The 22,560-nt window shown below is 33.6% G+C and overlaps 1 protein-coding gene across 2 annotated transcripts in view; it reads right to left on the reverse strand.

Annotated features, from left to right (window-relative positions):
- Nucleotides 1-22,560, reverse strand: part of LOC124360291 (protein abnormal spindle) — a 67,675-nt gene that overhangs the window by 12,030 nt on the left and 33,085 nt on the right. Inside the window, exons 9-14 of one of the 2 annotated variants that reach the window (XM_046813795.1) lie at nucleotides 21,853-22,070; nucleotides 20,326-20,448; nucleotides 14,367-15,551; nucleotides 11,766-14,123; nucleotides 8,670-8,850; nucleotides 5,047-5,231 (exon numbers count right to left, since the gene is read on the reverse strand). In XM_046813795.1, the coding sequence (XP_046669751.1) occupies nucleotides 5,047-5,231; nucleotides 8,670-8,850; nucleotides 11,766-14,123; nucleotides 14,367-15,551; nucleotides 20,326-20,448; nucleotides 21,853-22,070 (4,250 nt within the window). Of the gene's footprint in view, nucleotides 1-5,046; nucleotides 5,232-8,669; nucleotides 8,851-11,765; nucleotides 15,552-20,325; nucleotides 20,449-21,852; nucleotides 22,071-22,560 lie in introns of both variants that reach the window. The other variant, XM_046813794.1, reaches the window with a different exon arrangement.

The raw sequence follows: 22,560 nt of genomic DNA on the forward strand, positions 1-22,560 counted from the left end.
AGCAGGCTCAAGAAAATGGAAAAATCTGAGGTTGACTTGTGGAGGTGTAACAGTTGTTTAAACAAAACTGATGTCAGCAATGATATCATTGACCTAGAGAAAAAAATTCATGACTTAAAAGTAGTAGATAGCCTGGATCATGAAACGTCACTCACTCTGGCTGCTGAGGTAGGTAATGCTTTATTGAATGAAAATATGCTTTTAAAACAAGAATTACATGAACTTAAGGCAAAAGCAGGTGAAGGCATATTGGAGATTGAAGACAGACTAAAAGCAGCTGAGGATATTATTCATGAATTAACTGAGAAAAATCATAATCTGCAACAAGACATAATTTATTTAAACAAAAAACTTGACAAAGAACTCTCTATCAATCAGGACTTGCTAGAACAAGCTGAAAGTGAAAAAAATCATTACTCCATTACTATTACTGACTTAAATTCCAAAAAGTCTGAACTTGAAGACAAAATTAAGCGGTTAACCACAAAATTAGATGAGCTTAGTCAGAAAGCTATCTGTGACGAGGTTGAAAGAAATGGTCTAAGGACAAGGATTGTTGACTTGGTTGCTAGAGAGGAAAGCTTAAGCTTGCAGGTCAATGAGAAAGGCAAAATGACTGTCTTGGTGAAGACTGAATCTGAAGAACTTGTAATGAAGATCTCTGATCTGGAAGGTGCAGCAAGGGCTTACCTAAGATCTTTTCTTGGTAACATAAAGTCAAAAATTAAGCTAAACATTTGTCAAAACATCAAACATGACATGCCACAGGAGCAGTACAGTCCAAAAACATTTGTAACACCTTCAATTCTTTGTCCCCCTTCAAATAACCTGCTTTCATCTCCAATTTCTTATACCTTCGAGACACTGAATGTACCTGGATTAGACAGTCAAATCTCATCAAAGAAACTGACCCAAGCTGAAACAGGAGGAGACAGACAACCTCACCTAACAAACTGATTCAATCCATAAAAGGAGGAGACAGACAGACCTCACAGAAAAAACTGATTCAATCCATAACAGAAGAAGACAGACCAACATCGACTGACTCAGGTCGAAACAGGAGGAGACAGACAAACCTCGCCTAAAAAACTGAACTGGGACAAAAACTCTTCACAAGAACAAGGGACCAATCTTGGACAAAAGATGCCTTTACCTCCTTACACAGCAAAGAAGTTAGCATCTGGGGAGACGTTAGAGGAGTTCTTTCTGAAAAATATTGAGGATGCTTTATCGTTCAGAAATGATTCCTCTCTTATACCTACGAAGAGATTTTCCTGGGCTATCAATTCAAACATGGAAAATGTGTCAACTACAAGAAATCCCAGCCTCAAGGATCAAGAAAACAAAATCTCTGTTTGCCAACGGTCCAATGACTCTGAACTCAGGCAAGATATTCCACGATCTGAAGAAACTTCCACCCAAACCCTAGTCACACCACCCCTTATAAAACCAATCGAGTCCCACAACATTCAGCATTTTTTAGACCCCATTCAGAGAAAAAAACTCGAGACAAAACGTTTGTAACTTGGGCCACAACAGTCTTTCATCACGGCAGAATACAGTAGTCTTTCATCAAAATGTTGACAGACTTGGTAATAAAATTGACAGATTGAACCATCTCTTAGACTCGGATAAACCCGACTTTGTTGTACTCACAGAACATGGACTGAATCTGACTACTCTGGAAAACGTGTGCCTGCTAAATTACATTTTGGTTGCTGCATACTGCAGAGAAAATCACCTGAAAGGGGGTGTGGCCATATACAAAAGCAAAAATATGGCTAATGAGGCAGAATGTTTCGACTTAAGCAGCCATTGTGAAGAGCTCCGTTGCGAAATGTGTGCGGTAAAGGTAACTTTGGATAGGAGAAGACATCTTTACATACTTGGAATTTACCGTCCCCCGAATGCTTCTCTTGACATCTCATTGTTGCACTTAGCTGATGCACTAGAGAAAATACCCACAAACAACAGTAGGATCTGCATTTTCGGAGACTTCAACATCAACAACTTAACAACTTCAAGAGAGAATACGGCTCTATGTGAAATGCTTGCTTCTCTGAATATCTCAAGATTACCACTACCCCCTACCAGAATAACTAGTACCTCTGCCACCTCCATCGATCTTGTATGCACCAACCTAAAGCCTCATGAAGTAAGAGTTCAAGTAACACAGGCATTTCTGATCATACTGGACAGCTGTGTTTCTTGGAAGTTCCATCTCGCCTTAAAAAGTCTTCAACCTCAATTAGAAGGCACTTAAATGAAGACAATCTTTCACATCTGAAAAGCCTGCTTGCACTGCAATCATGGGAAAGAGTCTACCAAGAAAATAGTGCAGAACGTGCCTACTCTAACTTTATAGCCACATTTTCAGCTGCTCTGGACATTGCCTGTCCTCTTAAGACGTCTCGAAGAAAACCAACCGGAACCAAGCCTCAAGTAACCTACCATCCAGATGCTATAGAGCTCAGGAAAAGCTTCATTGAGGCTCAAGAAAGCTTTATGTCAAGCGGAAGAGAAGAGGATAAAGTAATTGCCTTTCAAAGGAAGAAGGATTACGACCTGAAACTGAGGACTTTAAGACAAGAGGCAAATGAGACCTTCATCACTAGATCCGACAACAAATCAAAAGCCATCTGGAGCATCATCAACCACGAGAGATCATCCTCTACGGAAACCCCAGTGACCACTTGGCGGCTGGAAATTTCAGGAGAGGTGGACAGTGATCTTGACAAAGTAACTGAACACTTCAATACATTTTTTGCCACTGCAGCTGAGAATTTGTTACACAATACTAACACTCGAAGATCACATGTTGCTCAGTTGAATAACTCTTTTCAAGGAGAAACACTTGCCAACTGGCCGCTTGCGTCACATGAGGAGGTTTTAAATATTGTTTCTTCGCTGAAATCAACATCGTCTGCGGGGGTTGATGGTATTAACTCTAAGATGATAAAGTTTTGTATTAATGAGATTAGCAAGCCTCTTACCAACATCATTAATAAGTCTCTGTCTCAGGGTGAATTTCCTACAAAATTAAAAACATCTAAAGTGTATCCTCTCCACAAAAATGGAAGCAAACAGGAGGTTCAAAATTACAGACCCATATCTCTTGTTCCAACTATTTCTAAAATTATTGAAAAAATAGTATTGGTAAGGCTCTTGGATCACTTAAATATCAACAACCTTCTACCTGAAAGACAACACGGTTTCATATCCGGAAAATCAACCACAAGTGCACTAATTGACCTAGTAGAACAAATTATAGACAATCTTGAGAAAGGAATCACTGTTACAAGTGTTTTTCTTGACCTCAGCAAAGCGTTTGACTCCCTAGACCACAGATTAATAATTCAAAAGATCGAATCTCTGGGCTTTGAGGGAAGCACACTGAGGTGGTTTCAAAGTTATCTCAGCGAGAGATACCAGATAGTCGAGATAAAACAAGTGCAGTGTGGATTTGAGAGAACTGTAAGGTTCAAACCACAAATGGTCAAACGAGGTGTCCCTCAAGGTTCGGTTTTGGGCCCGGTCTTGTTTGTACTTTTCACTTCAGATTTGCCAAAATACCTTGAAAATCAATGTTATCCAATCATGTTTGCTGACGACACTGTCCTGTTGACTGGCAGTAACTCTTCTGAGCTCTTAGATATTAACACCTATATTTCAGTGAGCATAGCACAACAGTATTGTGATAGCAATGATCTTGTTTTTATCTCCTCTAAGACAAAACTCCTAGCACTGGGAAGGCTGAAAGATGAGTTGACTGAGCCTCCAGACTTACAAAGGGTTGGGACAACCAAACATTTGGGTGTTATACTGGACGAATGTCTTTCCTGGAAAGATCATGCAGATCAGTTATGCTCTAGACTCAATTCTGCAGTTTTTGCATTGAAGAGAATCAAGGCAGTAGCCACATCAACTGCAACAAAAACTGCATATCATGCCATCTTTGAATCCCACCTTCGTTATGGGATAATCCTCTGGGGAGGCTCTACAATGGACAACCTTGAACGAGTCCTTATTGCGCAGAAACGTGCTGTTCGGGTCATGGCTGGTCTTCAACCTCGGGATAGCTGTAGAGAAGCCTTCAAGTCTCTTGGAATTCTCACAGTGGTGTCCATCTACATCATCGAGGTCATCAATCACGCAGCCTCACGTGGGAACTTGCCCAGAATGAGTGCTGTCCATGATCATCACACGCGACATGGTAATGACTTCTCCCTACCGATACACAGGACAGCACTTTTCTCCAAGAAACCTTGCTACGCTGGGGCAAAGCTGTTCAACTTACTTCCTCAAGACTTCAAAAATTGTGACTCCAAAACCTTAAAAAGAAGACTGCTAAATTGGCTCAAAGACAGATCCATCTACACCCTTGACGAGTTCAAGACTTCAATAAACAGTTTTCATTAAAACATGACATGTAATGTAAATTATTTCATATTGTAATACTTTGCACCTATTCTTTTCTTGATGAAATTGAATAAAGTTTTCTGATTTCTGATTTGATCTCTACATATACACCAGAAAAATAAATACACTGGACAGAATCTGCTCTTGTCTCTTCACTGTTTTACTCTATGACTGCACTAATCTACACTTATTTAACCTGCATTGCTATAACTTGCAAGACTATCACATATTTCCTGTTATCCTGTGATAATATGTCTGAGTGACTGATTTGTAAAGTAAAAAAAGAAAAAAACAATGGTGAGAACATTACTGAACAGAATTTTCCTTCGTACTTCATTACTAACATGATCATGTTCAGAATATGTGATTCAACATCAGAGATAACAAGATATTAGATAAACAAACAATTGAATTATTATCTGATCAATAAATTAAACCTTTGCTCTTATTAAAATTATTCTGAGAAATTAAAAATCTACAGATATAAGTTACTTATTTTATATATTAGGAAACTAAATTGAATTATTATCTGATCAATAAATTAAACCTTTGCTCTTATTAAAATTATTCTGAGAAATTAAAAATCTACAGATATAAGTTACTTATTTTATATATTAGGAAACTAACCTGCCAAACTTGTTCTGCAGTTTGTGGAGCTCTGTAGACATTGATTAAGATGAGAAGTATAAGTTCGATACAACGATCGACGCCTAAAGCCTTGTTCATACATCCGACATAGTTATAAAAGATCTTAACTATCCCGTTACTCACAAAATAGTGACACTGGTTAGCTGTCAATGATGTAACAACATCTGCAACAGACATTAACATACTGTAACATTACACATGGTAGATTATATATCAAGTAGTATTTTCTAAACAATTAAGGTATTAAATACTACTATTAAAAAATAGATAACAGAAATCTACCGATATAGAGCAGCATTAGAAATAAAAATAGCTTAATACAAACTGAAAAAAGTATAACATTAAAGCAAAAACTTGTTTGTAAATAATTTGTAGGATTTGAAACAGCTTGGATTCTGGAAAATATGAATTCACCACAACAATTTTAATCAATACAGATAATATTAGAGCAATTTAGATAAAGAAATTGTACAATTGGAGTTTATCAATCGAGGGTATCCATATTGAAAACCATAATATTAATTTTATTAATAGCATACTGGCATCTCTGCCATCAGCTATTTTCATGAAGCTGAAAATTGGTACATTACCCATTGAAAATAAGAGTAACATTTATTTAAATGGGCATATTACAAAATCAGCCTGTTTCTTCCAATTGTTGTTATGTGCTATTACATTTGCAACTGTTGTTGCTTGAAGGACTGAACAGAAATGTTTTTTAAGTAACTAATATATCATACTATATAAAAAATTGGAGGTGGTGAAACATTATTGTCTTCGTTGTGTATGCACTTCTCAGGGCCTGATTATTCATTAGGCTGAAAAGGCTGCTGCCTAGGACACCAATGTAGCTAGGCGAAGAGAAGAAAAAGCCAAGGAGAGGAACAACTACCTTGGGCACTAGTGTGTTTAATGCTTGGAAGAATTCTCATAATATTAATGATAATGACAATAACCTTGAACATAGTAAATGTCTGCAAAAATGTTTAGTACAAATAAGTGTTTTACAGAAAATTTATTCAAATTCAATGGAACAGTATGAAGTAGAATTACAGTATTGGAGAAATATATAGCTGGCGGTTGTTGAAGTCGTGTCCTTTCAAGAACTTCCTTTTTATAGAGAAAATTTCAGTGTCAGTCATATTGGAAATTAATTTTATCCTACAGAAACATCTTCATACTTATCTTCCACAATAGTTGAAGAGTTGTTTACTTTACAACTAACAAATCATGTACAAACTAAAACTGTGGCAGATATTAAGAAGCCAAAATACTTTTGTTGACTAAACTACTGATTTATCAAATGTGGACCAATTGACATTTTGTTATGTGGCACTTGATGGGTCACCTAAGAAACACTTTTTAACATTCATTCCAAATTGTAGTCACAAAGGAGAAGATATGGAAAAGGCTGTGGTTTCTACTTTTGAAACTTAGATTTAAATATTAATAAATACAGGGAACAAAGCTATGACAACGCTAGTAACATGCCTGGCTGCTATAAAAGCCTGCAAATGAAACAGAACCAAAGAGCTTGATTCACTTGCACACTACCACAACTCATTCTGCACGATTAGTAAGTTCAGCTGCTACTGGGACAGCAGTATTATATATTATTCATAGAATCTATTGAATATTTTGCACTAGAACAATTGTACAATTTTTTTCATATTTCAACCAAAAGATGAGGAATTCTTTTGTCACACTTTGATACTCATTAACAGCAAAATTCTCTTCAAGACTGATAGTGTGCACATGGCGATGTAAGTAAGGCTATGCACAAATGCTATAAACAAATTATTGTAGCTTTATTAGACATTACTTTGATTGAAGATAATAGCAAAGAAACTCAATATGAGGCCCAACAACTTCAGACACATTAGTGTAAGACTTCAATCTAAAAACATGGACTTTGATTAGGCTGCTCAATTGTATGAAACGTCTAAATTGTTTTTAGGCGCATGAAGAAGTTATAATTTTTAAAATTTGAAAGTAAAACAAAATTAATGTGTAAATTTAAGGAGTAAAAGACAAGCATGGAAAAAAGAAATTGAAGATACTTAATTGTGAGAGCAAAGAAGGACACACTCGAACTTTATGGAAGAAAATTGGTTATAATCAATTGTTATTATAATGGAATTGATACATGCATTGGTCAACTAGCAAGAAGAAATCTATTTAAATCGTCCTGCAGACTTCTTCAATTTTTTTTTTTTTTTTTTGGAATCTAAACGAAACAAATAGATTTATATTAGATATTATTAGAGAGAATTCAAAAACATTGCTGAATGACTATTTTTCAGAATTAGACTCTTTATTTCTAAAAGAATGTTCGTACCTTCATGCCTCCTTGTGTGACAATTTAGATGTTACAAGTTTTGACACAAAATAGGATGAAAAAAATATGGGTTGGTCTACTAAAGCCAACTGACTACTAAAATACTTAAAAACTCTGAAAATAAAGTCAATATTCCCAAGTGTTGAGGTAGCCCTGATAATATTCTTAACTATGGCTGTCACAAATTACAGTGAAGAAAGGATCTTTTTCTACTCCAGGTTGTGAGAAAGATTTCTTAAGATTAACCCTACACCAGGACAAAATTAAGATTCTTACCTTTTGTTTATTGAGAGTGACTATATGAAAGGCATTCTTTAGATGCAATAGTGGAATTATTAGGAATAAAAAAAAAAAAAAACTATTGTATAAAAACAAACTGAAAAATGATTGAATTAAAATTTGTTTATAATTTTTGTGATGGGGTTTTTATTATATAGGGTGTCCCGTAACTCTCTGGACATAGGTATACCACGTTATTGCTCAGGTCAAGAAAAACATATTTCACCATATGAACATGGGTCTCTGATGCTTAGTTTCCCATCTGTCTGTATGTATGTGTTTTTATAAAAAAAGTAATAAATTAAATTATACAAAATTTGGTTCAAATATTAATAATACTAAGGCCAGTTAGTGATAAACATATAATGAAATTATCATTACGATTTTCAAAATGGCGGCCATTAAAACGTTTAAAACTTAGAATATCTTAAAAAACCAGCAATTTTTCTCAAGACCTACAAAAATAATGGTTTTTAGAGGATACTATCACAAATCTAATAACACCAAAATTATTTAAATCGAATAATAAATAATTGATTTAGAGCAGATTTACTATAATAAGACATGGCCCACATTGAGAGCTGCCGTGTATTCAGTTTTTGTATCGTTGGCTATTCGTTGAGAACCTTATATATATTTAAAAACTGCACTCAGAACATCAAGAGGGGCACCAAATCAATTTAAGCCTACCATCAACAGACCCCTTAATTAGGTCCTGGCACTATTTTATACTTTTCCACATCTCTACACCACTTTCCTTATCCAACTCACATTTTAGATGTAAATTTCATGTAAAAATACAAATTTGGACAGTAGTAACAGATTTACGTACTCAATGTACTATTAGAATATAGTTTAAATATACTACAGAATATTTTATTGTGCTACTAACATAGGTAATATAGAGGATGAAAAGGGTAAATGTTATACAAATTCAGAAGTACAACAGTTTAAAATAAAAATATATAAATAGCACCTAACTGACCTAAGTTGTACAATGTTCTCTGCATTTGAGCTACAGACAGCTTGGGAAAGTCTTGTAATGCTTGAAGGATATGTGAACCACGGATGGCAAGAGGCACACGAGCTCTTTCCATGTCACTGGTTTGTATCTTTGGCCGAGGAACAACCACATTCTTGCGTACCATCCGGCCACGCCAAATTGCCTGAAAGCCAGCACATATTTTTTAAATAAAATCAAACATTGATAAATAATTTATCTAAGAACTGAAAATTTGTAATTATTCATGTACTTTAAATAATCTTATAGTAAATGGCTGAAAAAATTATTTAAACTACTTGATACATATTTGTATAAAAAAACTTTAGAACAGATAAAATGGATACATGATACTGCACATATAATGAACTGTATTACAAAACCATTAACAAACATAATCATTAACATTAAGATAATCATTAACTGCAGGTTGTACACACTCTTTTTGAAGATGTGTCGCTACAGTAATTGCTAAACAAAGACATGGTGAGAAGGGGTCCTAAGATCCTGACAGTGACAAGGAAGGAATGGACACATTCAGATCAACACATTGCTAACTGTGGAAATTAAACTGGCACAGTGGGTAGCATGTCGGCATGGATGTAAAACATCACATCACGTAACTCATCAGTCACCCAAATCAATATCAATATGGCCATGGCCTGTGCACAGTGAGTAAAGCTATTATAGACAAATACAAAAGACAATGCATTTTAATGTTGTCTCATGTACTCATAATTTTAGAGTTTGGCTTTGAAAATGGTGGTCATAGAATTATCCGGAACAAAATTAGAATCAACTACCTCATTTTAATATTGTACATAATATAAATAACAAAAATAGCAAGAAAAGGTCAAATTATCCATAATTTTAAATTACAAAACTTTGAACGATCCACATTCCACTGTATTACTGGATAAAATAGATAATCTTTCTAACTTCAAAACATTATAGTAATAAGTTGAAGCTGAATCCCAAATCTCGAATCCACCAAATCTTCAACAAAGATTCAAATTCGAGAATCAGGCAACGGGATTCAACAATTGAATCTGCAGAGACTTGCTGTGTCTTTATCAGCTAATCGGCAGCACACAAATTACTCATTGATGAAATGTGTTTTTTTTTTCAAAATTTTTGATTGAAAAATAATAAACAGATAATCTAATTAACAAATTATCGTAGAATTAAAAATAAATATTTTGCTTGTAGTTACTATTTCTATATTTCCATTCATATATCACCACAAGTCTGCTGCATCTATTTACAGCGGACAGCTTGAAAATTACAGATTTTGAAAGCGTTTTGATGTAATTTGTGTAAGGAAACCTGTAGATGGATATCCTAACTAACAAATTATTATGATTTTGTTACTAAAATTGTGGTTTCAGTTAATATTTTCTAGGTTTATGTTTGTGAAATTTCATGGAGTTATTAACTCCACATTATAGGGTTATCTTTATGTTAGAATATATATATTCATTATTTACATAACACATAACAGATATGACTAACAACCAATCCATTGTCCACTAATACATATACCTCTAACTTAAGTTAGCAAAGGTAAAAGAAGATATACAGTTCAATAAGATATGCCTGAGCGAAACTATTTATTTAGTTAGAAGTTAATGTTCACACTGAAAATGGTTTATACCGAAACACGTGTCTGAAATAAAACAATTTTCAAAAAGGGCTTCCGTTCACAATTCATGATCCTATATAATATATATATATATATATATATATATATATAGGTTTTTTTGACAATGGAAGGATTGTGAAGAAAACAGGATTTTCCGGACATTTGCCATCGTTTCGAGATCTGCAATCTGATCTCTTCTTCAGGTAATAACTAACCTAATACATAATTACAAACTAGGTTAAAATAAACAAATCATACCAAAGCGTTGTGGCACGCCTAAGTCAGGAATCACAACCACATTATTCATTAACCATTAATGATTAGTGTTGTGAATAGTATTTATTAAGTGCATGTTTTTAGAGTTAGTGAAGTTGACAAACAACATGGTGGTTGTGATTCCTGACTTAGGCGTGCCACAACACTCTGGTATGATTTGTTTATTTTAACCCAGTTTGTAATTATGTATTAGGTTAGTTATTACCTGAAGAAGAGATCAGATTGCAGATCTCGAAACGTAGTGTTACTGATTTCTTGTTTCACTGAACGATGGCAAATGTCCGGAAAAATCCTGTTTCCTTCATAAGAAATATTGTTATTAAGAAATTTTATATATTATATAAGAAATATTTATACAACCAGAATGATTGTGAAGTAAACAAAAATTAGATTATTTCCCATATCACAGCTGGTATAATATATATATATATATATATATATATATATATATATATATATATACACACTTATATATATGACTTCTCTCTAGACTATTACACGTTGAAATATCACCATAAAATATTTGTCTAGGCGTCTTTTGATTTTTCTTAATTAGTTTGCATTAAGGAAATCCTGATTATACATAATGACAAATAATCAATAAGCTGTTAAGTTCATTATGAAATGGGTTAACAATGTATACAAAAAATTAAATTTAGAATTTAAAATTCGGTTAGTTTTTTAAATTATTAAGTTTTGTGCTTAAAGGATGGGGTGTATATCTTTATGATTATAACAGTTTAATATACAGATGTAAAAAATTTTCATACAATTAATACTCAAACACAGTGTACAATAAGGTTGAAACAATAAAAAAATCTTTAGAAAATTATGTATAAAATCGTATTGTACTGAAATTGATATGAGAAGCACCACAATATGCTATAATAAAATAATGCTAAAAAAACTTTCAATTTTTTTTAAAAGGACATTTCTGTTGATAATACGTAATTATCACAAAGAATTATTCAATAAAGACTGGTTAGCTTCAATAACTCCAAAATTGTTTCATTGTACATCTGGTAACTAGTTCAATATATGTATATATAATATATGTGTTTGTGTATGATTATAAATTTAAAATTATAAAATAATGGTTTTGAAATTAGTATAAATATATATGGTTTGCACAACATAAACTTTTAAAGATAAAAAATTATTACCTGGATTTTGAGAGCTGCATTCGCTCTCTTCTGAACTTCCAAATCAACCGAAACTGCCTGTGCATTTCTTGTTTCACACATTGCTTTGTATTTGCGCTGTATTACAACTGCAGCCCACCTTAAATTAATAAAATATTGACGCTCTTTTTTAGCAGTTAAATACGATCTGAATCTTCTTTGAATACAAATGGCTCCATTTTTTAATGCCAAAAATTGTTGCCTCTCATATCTTGCTGATAAATTAGCCCTAAATCTTCTTTGTATAACTATAACAATGTTTTTCATAGTTAAGAAAGCCATTCTATTTTCTCTAGCTAGTCTAGTTGCTCTATATTTTTGTTGAATTAACAAAGCAGAAATTTTCATTCTTAGAAAAGATTGCCTGCTTTGTTTTGCTACTCTGTTGGCTCTAAACTTTCTCTGAACACACACTGCAGCTTCTTTAATAAACAGAAAAGAGAGCCTGTTCTCTCTTGCTAGTTTATTGGCTCTAAACTTTCTTTGAATATAAACTGCAGCTTCTCTCATAGACACAAAAGACTGCCTGTCTTGTCTTGCTAGTTTATTGGCTCTAAACTTTCTTTGAATATAAACTGCAGCTTCTCTCATAGACACAAAAGACTGCCTGTCTTGTCTTGCTAGTTTATTGCCTCTAAACTTTCTTTGAATATACACTGTAGCTGCTCTCAAGGACAAAAATGATTGCCTATCTTGTCTAGCTAGTCTGATGGTTCTAAATTTTCTTTGAATATAAACTGCAGCTTCTCTAATAGACACAAAAGATTCTCTGCCTTTTCTGGCTAATCTGTTGGCTCTAAATTTTCTTTGAATATAAATTGCAGCATCTCTCAAAGAAAGAAATGATCTCCTGTCTTGTTTTGCTAGTCTGTTAGCTCTAAACTTTCTCTGAACGCACATTGCAGCTTCTCTCATGGTCATGAAAGATTGCCTGTCTTGCCTTGCAAGTGTGTTGGCTCTAAACCTTCTCTGAACAAATACTGCAGCTTCTCTCATACACAAAAAGGATCGCCTGCATTTTCTGGCTAATCTGTTGGCTCTAAACTTTCTCTGAACATACATTGTAGCTTCTCTGATAGAAGTAAACAATTGCCTGTCTTGTCTTGCTAGTCTGTTAGCTCTAAACTTTCTTTGAATATAAATTGCAGCATCTCTCAAAGAACGAAATGATCTCCTGTCTTGTATTGCTAGCCTGTAGGCTCTAAACTTTCTCTGAATGCACACTGTAGATTCTCTCATAGAGATGAAGGATTGCCTGTCTTTTCTGGCCAATCTGTTGGCTCTGACCTTTCTCTGAATATACACTGCAGCTGCTCTCAAGGACAAAAATGATTGCCTATCTTGTCTAGCTAGTCTGATGGTTCTAAATTTTCTTTGAATATAAACTGCAGCTTCTCTAATAGACACAAAAGATTCTCTGCCTTTTCTGGCTAATCTGTTGGCTCTAAATTTTCTTTGAATATAAATTGCAGCATCTCTCAAAGAAAGAAATGATCTCCTGCCTTGTCTTGCTAGTGTGTTGGCCCTAAACTTTCTTTGAACGCACACTGCAGCTTCTTTCAAGGAGATGAAGTATTGCCTGTCTTTTCTGGCTAATCTGTTAGCTCTAAACTTTCTCTGAATGTACACAACACCTTCTCTCATGGAAATAAATGATCTTCTGTCTTGTCTTGCAAGAGTTTTGGCTCTAAACTTTCTCTGAACACACATAACAGCTTCTCTCATGGACACAAAGGATTGCCTGTCTTTTCTGGCTAATCTGTTGGCTCTAAACATTCTCTGAATGTACACAGCAGCTTCTCTCATTGACACAAAGGATTGCCTGTCTTTTCTGGCTAATCTGTTGGCTCTAAACTTTCTCTGAACATACATTGTAGCTTCTCTGAAAGAAATAAACAATTGTCTGTCTTGTCTTGCTAGTCTGTTGGCTCTAAACTTTCTCTGAATGCACACTGCAGATTCTCTCACGGAGATAAAGGATTGTCTGCCTTTTCTGGCTGATCTGTTAGCTCTAAACTTTCTTTGAATATAAACTGCAGCTTCTCTCATGGAGATGAAGGATTGCCTGTCTTTTCTGGCTAATCTGTTAGCTCTAATCTTTCTCTGAATATACACTACAGCTTCTCTCATGGACAAATATGATTGCCTGTCTTGTCTTGCTAGTCTGTTGGCTCTAAACTTTCTCTGAATGCACACTGCAGATTCTCTCAAGGAGATGAAGGATTGTCTGTCTTTTCTGGCTGATCTGTTAGCTTTAAACTTTCTTTGAATATAAACTGCAGCTTCTCTCATGGAGATGAAGGATTGCCTGTCTTTTCTGGCTAATCTGTTAGCTCTAATCTTTCTCTGAATATATACTACAGCTTCTCTCATGGACAAATATGATTGCCTGTCTTGTCTTGCTAGTCTGTTGGCTCTAAACTTTCTCTGAATGCACACTGCAGATTCTCTCAAGGAGATGAAGGATTGTCTGTCTTTTCTGGCTGATCTGTTAGCTTTAAACTTTCTTTGAATATAAACTGCAGCTTCTCTCATGGAGATGAAGGATTGCCTGTCTTTTCTGGCTAATCTGTTAGCTCTAATCTTTCTCTGAATATATACTACAGCTTCTCTCATGGACAAATATGATTGCCTGTCTTGTCTTGCTAGTCTGTTGTGTCTAAACTTTCTCTGAACAAAAATTGCAGCTTCTTTTATAGATAAGAAAGCTAGTCTTTCTTTTCTTGCCAATTTCTTCTCCCTATATCTTCGTTGTATTATGATTACTACAGATTTTAACTTCAAGAAAGAATTTCGCTCACATTTTGCTAGTAAATAAGCTCTAAATCTTCTCTGAATCACCAGTGCAGCATGTTTAATCTTAAGAAACTTCATTCTTTCTCTTTCAGTGCAAAGTTTTTCTCTTAATTTTCTCTGTATTACATGTACTGCCTTTATAGTTCTCATAAACTCTATTCTCTCTTCAGAGTTTTGACCTTCTTGCTGATTTTTATATCTTCTAAATGCTCGTTGAATTTTTACCACTGCATTTTTAAATTCTCTGAGTTTATCCTTTGCTTTCTGAGTATCTTTTTTGTTCCTGTACCACTTCTGTATGATGATAGCTGCACTGTTTTTTCTTTCTCTCTCCTTTTTTTCTTTCTTTATCCTAAAGTTTCGCTGCACTATCAAAACAACTGATTTAAGTTTTAAAAACTGCTCTCTTTCTCTTTTCCCTTGTTCAATATCTACATTTGAACGTTTTAAATTTTTCATTTTCCTGTACCAATTTTGAATTTTTATGACAGAATTCCTTATCTTCAGATAATTACGTCTGTCTTGTCTAAGGAGTATTGTTTCTCTCCATTTTGATATAATAAGAATGACTGCTTGCTTTTGAATAATCCCCCGTAAATGCCATAAAAATGAAAGTGTTTTCTCCTTATGACCCTCAGTGATATCTTTTGCACTTACATTCTGAGGAAGGTCATACCCTGCATTCTTGAGGGCCGTGATTGCCACCTCAGCATTAAATTTCTTCTGTAGAGAGGAAATAGCCGGTAATCTCAACTTAGAGCACAATGAGTTATCCCCAACAAGTATTTCTGCAAGCTTAGTTAGTCTCACTCCATCTCTCAGTTCACTCCTGTTGTTTAAAGTGAAATCAAATTCGTGGAGATAGGTCTGACAATGAGACACCTCATATCCTTTCATACGTAATACTTTGGTAATGTCTCCAGCACCTGCGATGAAGGTTTTGTTGAACTCAATTAAAATTTCTTTGCTGGACTGAAACATAAAATATCAGGTCTGAATTTAAATGTAAAATCAATTGTATATTAAATACGATAAATCTAATACTACACTATTAATATATTTATAAAATTTCTATGTCACCTAAGATATTTTGGACTTTGATACTGTTTGTATTATTATACAGGGCTTTCTGAGAAATAAAGGCAAGGAAGAAACACACATCCTGAGAAGAAACAGCAAATAGTTTATATGATATTGTACAGAGTTGTGAAATGCTAGTTTTATATTAATAAATCAAATTTTACTTTGGAGTTTAAAATTGTCATTATTATATTACAATTTTTAAAATAATAAATATGGGGGGGGGGAGTTTGTTGTTGGCATGTTACAAAAATTTTTATTTATTTATTAAAAAATTTTTTTAACGTAAACTAATGTTTCAACCTTTTTCACAAACTACAATTGAAACTGTCAACAGCTGTGTTATATAAATTTTGATAATGTTTACAAACATTATCATTTTCCCAAGATAAAAATAATCCGGGAAATTTATCCAATTTTTATAAATGACTTTCTCAGTCTTCATAAAATGTAAAAGAACCCACATTGGTCTAGCCAATTTAAAGATAAGTGCTTAGCAAGCCACTTAGTGATTAATTTAATTTATTATGTTCAACTGCTGATATTATGACGACTATCCAGAAAGTAACAAACGTTTGGGATTAGTATGGTACTGGGAAGAGACCTCCATCTTAAAAAGAAAAGATTACTACGCTCAGTTCACATAGAGCTCTGGTTGTGTGTGGGGGGGGGGGGGGGGAAGTTGTATACCTCCTACTTTTCTTATTGTGACCAGTTACAATGTGTGCTACAATTGAAAATCCAATCACTTGTAAAGTATGATTAGTAATTAGGTTTTTGTTTGAAAAATACCTTGATTTCCTTGAATGAAGTTCGACAATAAATGCAGAAAGTTATTGTTAACCCTTTGAAGGCCAAGCCATAAATTCATTTGTACTTCTAAACACCCCAGCCATTATATCCAGATTACTTGCCAAAAAGGCCAGCCTCAAAAATGGCACTTTTGACACACTCCTACAAATCACTGGTGTAACTCATCTATAAATAGTAGTATCTTAGTGATGTTTGTTTTGTTTTATTTAGTAGTATATATAAAAGCATCAAAATATATTTTTGTAACAATTAAACTTTTTTATTATTATTATTTTTATTTATTTTTTTCAAAAAATTAGGATGTTTTTTTTATTTTTTGTGTTTGATTGGTGACAACTAGGATAAAAAAAAAATTTATTTCAAGGAAACCATTATTATTATAAGAAAGTATACATATTTTTCAAACAAGTATAGAAAAAATCATATGGATATCTTCAGAAATAAAGTTTTTTAGAAATATTTTTATAGAAAACTACAACACAGCACACCATGCGAATCAACATGAAAGTTTGGTATAAACAAGTGTTTACCTTGTAACTTCTTGTTTGTCCATAGGCCATGTGAATTACTGTACAATGGTCACCTTATAGTTTTCTCTTGTTTACACAATTGTCTTCAAACACTTTATACATGAACATTTAAAAATGTATAGTAATAATAATTATAGTTAACAAATCTATATACAATATTTACACGGTCTTTTGTGCTTCTTTATGCACATTTGTGTTTATGGAAAACACTCTGCATGTACTCCTTTGGTACATTTTAAACAATGCAGTCTTGTTCTCCTTCTTTGATTTTTTGTACTGCAGACACAGCAATTCTTTTCTTTCTTTTCAGGAATCTTATCCATTCCAAACCGACTAAGGGGCATTTGGCCATCACCTCCTCCTAAATTAGCTGGAATGTTCTTAGCAATTAGCCAGTCTTGAGCAAGTGTCTCAATAACATTTATTGTGAAATTCAAACGTGACTTAGGTTTGTCTTTGCAGTTCATTTTGTATAGAATATAAGAATTCAAAAATCATTCTAGACAAAATATTGAATGTGATCTTACGCCAATATTTTACGGTACGCCTCTCGTCTAGATATGAATATAACATCTGGTCCGTGGTGTCGATCCCACCCATAAATTTTATTATACTGGTGGATCATGTCTGGTTTTGTTTTTATTACCACTTTTGTTCCCTTATTCTTGCTTACTTGTACGTTAGCAGCTTTGCTATCAGAAGACACAAGAATCACCTGACTTTTTTGAGATGACTTCTCTCTATAAGCTAAACCTAAAATTTCCTTACTCCTCATGTATCTTTTATCCCCTACCTTGTATTTTCCTAACAATTCATCAGGGATTCCTCTCCTATTCTTCCTGATTGTACCTGTTACAAATGTCATTTTTTTTGATATAAATATTCAATTAGAGGAATGGACGTGAAAAAGTTATCAGTATACAAGTGATAAGCCTTGTTCAGATAGTTCCCCATGTCCAATAATTTTGTAACTACAGTAAAAGCTAGACCTCTTTTTCTTATGTTTTCCTGGTCTTCATTGCTTTTAGCTCCTTTATAACAAAAGAATGCTAAGCAATAATTTGTGAACGGAATCACACAGCACCCAAAGTTTGATCCCCCATTTGTGGTGCTTTTTGTTTAGGCATATAACTGCAATAGTTGGGTATGATTTTTGGTTCCAACTAGAGACTCGTCAATGCTTAGATGCTGGTTAGGGATATAATATTGACGGAAAACTCTATTAGCATGGTCTACAAGTGGCTGAAATTTTGCTGTGGGGGTCATAATATGGGGTACCGTGTTTTTGCCAATTTTTTATTGTCAACCATATGAAAAAAATCTTAAAATATCTTCAAATCTATTTCTGCTGAACAATCGAGAATACCATGGGTGTAACCTGAGAAGAAGAAGAGCTCCAGTACATATCTATAGAAGGTGTTTTTATTCAGTCCCATATTCAAATTTGCTGCTATGAAAAGCTTTCATTTCCGCAAAAAGAAACTTTTTCCCATACCCTGTTCATTCCACTACTATTTATGGCATCTTGAGCATAGCGGTTGGTCTCGGTAACAAAATTTTCAATAAGGTTATTAGTGAGAAAAAGCAGCACATACATAAATGGGAGCTGAGTCTGGAGGTGTGGGCAATGTCTTGGACCAGGAATTCATTGAATGAAAAATCATGTTTAGGCCTAATAGATGAATCATCATTTTCACTGACAGGAACCCATATTCTTTCTGGAGAATAGGCTAAGTCACTATCATTAGGAGTAGCATTAGTACTACCCTTAGGCCTACCTCTAGGCCTTGGAATATTTGTTTACACTAGGGCCTAAGCTAACATTTTGCTCAGAATCAGAACTAGAACTCACATCAAAAAATCTAGGCCTAGTTTGTAGGGGCAGACCAAATCTGGTTTGTGATGTAGACGGTCCTAAATTGGCAGGATCGAACGTTAGGATCATCGTCCGTATCGTCCAAAGTCACTAGTGCTGTCTTCAGAAGAAAAGAGATCATAATTGGAAGTGTCATTACTATAGTCCTTACATTAGCATTTTGAAGACAGGAAAACAATGTGTCCTCACTTACAGGCGATGCTTCACGACGTCTTTTGTTACTCATTGCTAAATGTAAACCAGAAAAGAAACATTACTAAACTTCACAGCAAATGTAACATAACCTCACATTACAACGTCTAAGAACAAAAACCAAGTGTACAAAGCCACAACGAACAAACAGCTGCTACCAAAGAGAACCGAACATCTTGTTTGACACGTCACTGCCTTCTGAATTGCATCTTTCTACTGAACAAAAAAAAAGTAAAAACATTTTTAATAATTATAATAATTTGAAAGGATATATGTTTTACGTTTCGTTTGATATTATATTACAAAACCGAAAATAAAGAGGTAAGGGAATAATTTAAATCAAATGAAGGGTGCCGATTTCTCGGCGCGATGCCGTTTTCGAACTGATTTTTCTATGCCGATATCTCGGCTCACGGCCGTTTCGGAAAAGAAATTCGAGAGGCCAGTATATCGGCCCGTGGCCGTCAAAGGGTTAAACACTGCAGAAACTATAGCAGGTGATAAAAAATTAGTGCCAGGTAAATATGAGGACAAAATTTTGTTTGACAATTGTGCACGTCCAGACAGTCCATTGTAATTGACAGCTCTAGGATGATTTTGAATGGGAGATGTTTTATCATCCTCCATACAATGCATATCTAAAGTCACAAGACTATCACCTCTTTCCATCGATGAAGACCTGGCTCACAATGCAGCGTATTGTAGGAGGTAGATTCATTCAAAGCTACAATTAAAAAACTTATAATTAATTGCCAATTAAAATAAGTGCCTCAATTAGAACAGGGATTATGTTGAAAAATAGCTTAACAAGATAGCTTTGAAATATATAAACTATAATACAAGTTGTTTCTCTCATTCTGTTATTTCTTATTTCAAAAGAACTATTACTTTCTGGATAGCCCTTGTAAAAGTTAAATCTATGTTCAATAACTTTAATACAAAGTTTCAAAAATTATGTATTTTGAAGGAAATTAATTTATAATTAATAAAATTAAGCATATAATTTCTAGTACTGTGTGTGTGTGTGTGTGACTAAAAGTGACCATAAAAGCATTTCTACGTAAAATAAATTAATGACCTACAAAATTCCTCATAAAACATTTAAGAATCCTACTAAATCCAATTCCAAACATAGATTTTGTTAAGCCTTCATTGGTTTATCCAACATATTTCTAAATTATGATACTATGAATTAGTCTAAACTAAAGTTACAATTATTAAAATATAAAAGGAATTGCAATTATTAATGACTTACCTTCAATTTGGAGTCTTTCTTAAAAAGACATGGATCATGGAAAATTACTTTTTTTCTTTTGACAAGATCCAAAAGATAGACCAGGACCAAGAATTTGTATAAGGTAAATTTCTTCATTTTGTCCTAAAATACATAAAATAAGTAATTATCAAATTATTTTTATCATCAGTTTGAACAGTACTGGATATTGACATTCCAGATCTCTCATAACAATTTTTATTATTGTTAACTGTTTAAATAAAAATAGCAAAAAATTACACTAACTTACATATAAGAGGCGTCCTTGCCACCAAAAATTCAGTATAAATTGAGTTGGAGGCAAGGCTTCTTTTCAAATTTCTCCATAAAGGATATTTGTAAAATTGGGCAATAAAGTTTAGTAATAACGTTAGTAGTCAAACCACAAATAACTTAACATGTAGGTTATGTTTTACAGTAAAACCTGTGGTATCTGGCCCTGCGATGTCCAGCATGGTGGCAAACGATAAAACATTATATAATTGTAAGCTCTGCAAGAAAGGAACACATGTCGGCCAGCGTGGCTGTAGCGGGATGGAGCCTTCTATTCCTTTAGTGATTTGCTAACATAGTAAATAAAGATTTAAAAATTTTACTTTTTGGCCTCTTAATTGTCTTTCACTTGGTACCCATAAATAGAGTTTATTTGCTGCAGTTTTGTAATAGTTAGAGATAGAAAAGTGCTTTAAATGTGAAAGTTGTTCACTTTTGTACAGCTTTCAATTTAATATGGCGTAATCCAACCTTCCATTTAAAATTTAACAGTAAATTCTACAATGATAGAAACATGAAAAATACGGCTATGCATGATATTATTTAAAAGCTTGTGTCATAAAGTATTTTAAAAATTGTTATTTTGGTATGGGTTCCTATCACAGAGGTAGCAACAACAAAAAACACTACTTTCTATAAACCTTATACCACCATTTTGATACGAATAGATAATTCAATTTTGTCTTTACTAAAATTTTTAGAATAGAAAGACCTTTGATATGATGTACCAACATGTCATGTGTTTGTATTTGAAAGTTTTAAGATTTGGACATGGGACCCTCTGTTTTTCGGACATTCTATGTTTTACTGAGTTGACATTATGTTAAACAAATTCTTTGGGGCTAATTTAGACACAAATTCGTTTGAACTAAAGCTCTAAATTAGCCATTTGACAATTGAGACGGGTGGTCTGAAATACCCTATATATCTTATAGTGCCTAAGTTGAAGTAAACTAAACATTTAGAGAAAACACACAAACCTGAGCTATTTCTCTAGATATTATGGATTCTTAGTAGAAAAATGAACTTACAGACTTAAGGACTTATAGACTAGAATCACAGTAGAGGTAATCTTAATAACTTTCAAACTGATATCAAAATTTAAAGCTAGGTACGATTTAGAAGCTATACTAAGCTATATAAATATAAGCTTATAGCTAAGCTATAGAAGCTTAGCTATAAAACTAATGTTTTGATGATCAAATAATTAATTAAAGAATTGTATTATAAATTTACCTCAAATTCAGGTAACATCATGTAGGGTATAGATGGGTGGGAACAGGATTCCTTTATAAAATCGTCACTAATCACTCTCTTACGTATAAAGTTAATCAAACCAGCAGAATCAGAGTGACGTTTGAGGTCTATTGTACACTGGAATATTGCTTCCAGGCATAATCTAAGCCACAGAGGATTATAGTTCATCAGCAAACTGATCACCTTGTCTTGGAGACCTGTCAAATAACATACATAATCTTAAGAACTTCTTATCAATATACACTTTGGTTATGCAAGAAAAGGAGAAACAAATAATATATTGCAATTAGCCATAACCATAGCATATTGCACCACTTTACCACCAAGTTCTTTTATAAAAGTTAAAAATGGTATACACATTAATATAAAAATTAAAAATGGTATACACGTTAATATAAAAGTTTGAGATGTAGCTAGGATAGAACATCAATATATAGCAATTGGCTGTTTTATGCAATAAACATAACATGCCTGATAGATACTAGTGGTTTTTGTCCTGTAACATTTCCACAAAGGTTTTTTGTATAATTTGCATACATTTATTTGATTATTACATATATATATATATATATATATATATACATTTCCAGATTCCATTCCCTCGACATCCCCCAATATTTCTTGTCTTTAAGAATATTCTCCTCCAAAATAATTTTCAATCGTGTTCCATTTGAAGACAATCTTCGT

The sequence above is a fragment of the Homalodisca vitripennis genome, chromosome 4 (assembly GCF_021130785.1).
Source record: "Homalodisca vitripennis isolate AUS2020 chromosome 4, UT_GWSS_2.1, whole genome shotgun sequence".
Taxonomy (NCBI): Eukaryota; Metazoa; Arthropoda; class Insecta; order Hemiptera; family Cicadellidae; genus Homalodisca; species Homalodisca vitripennis.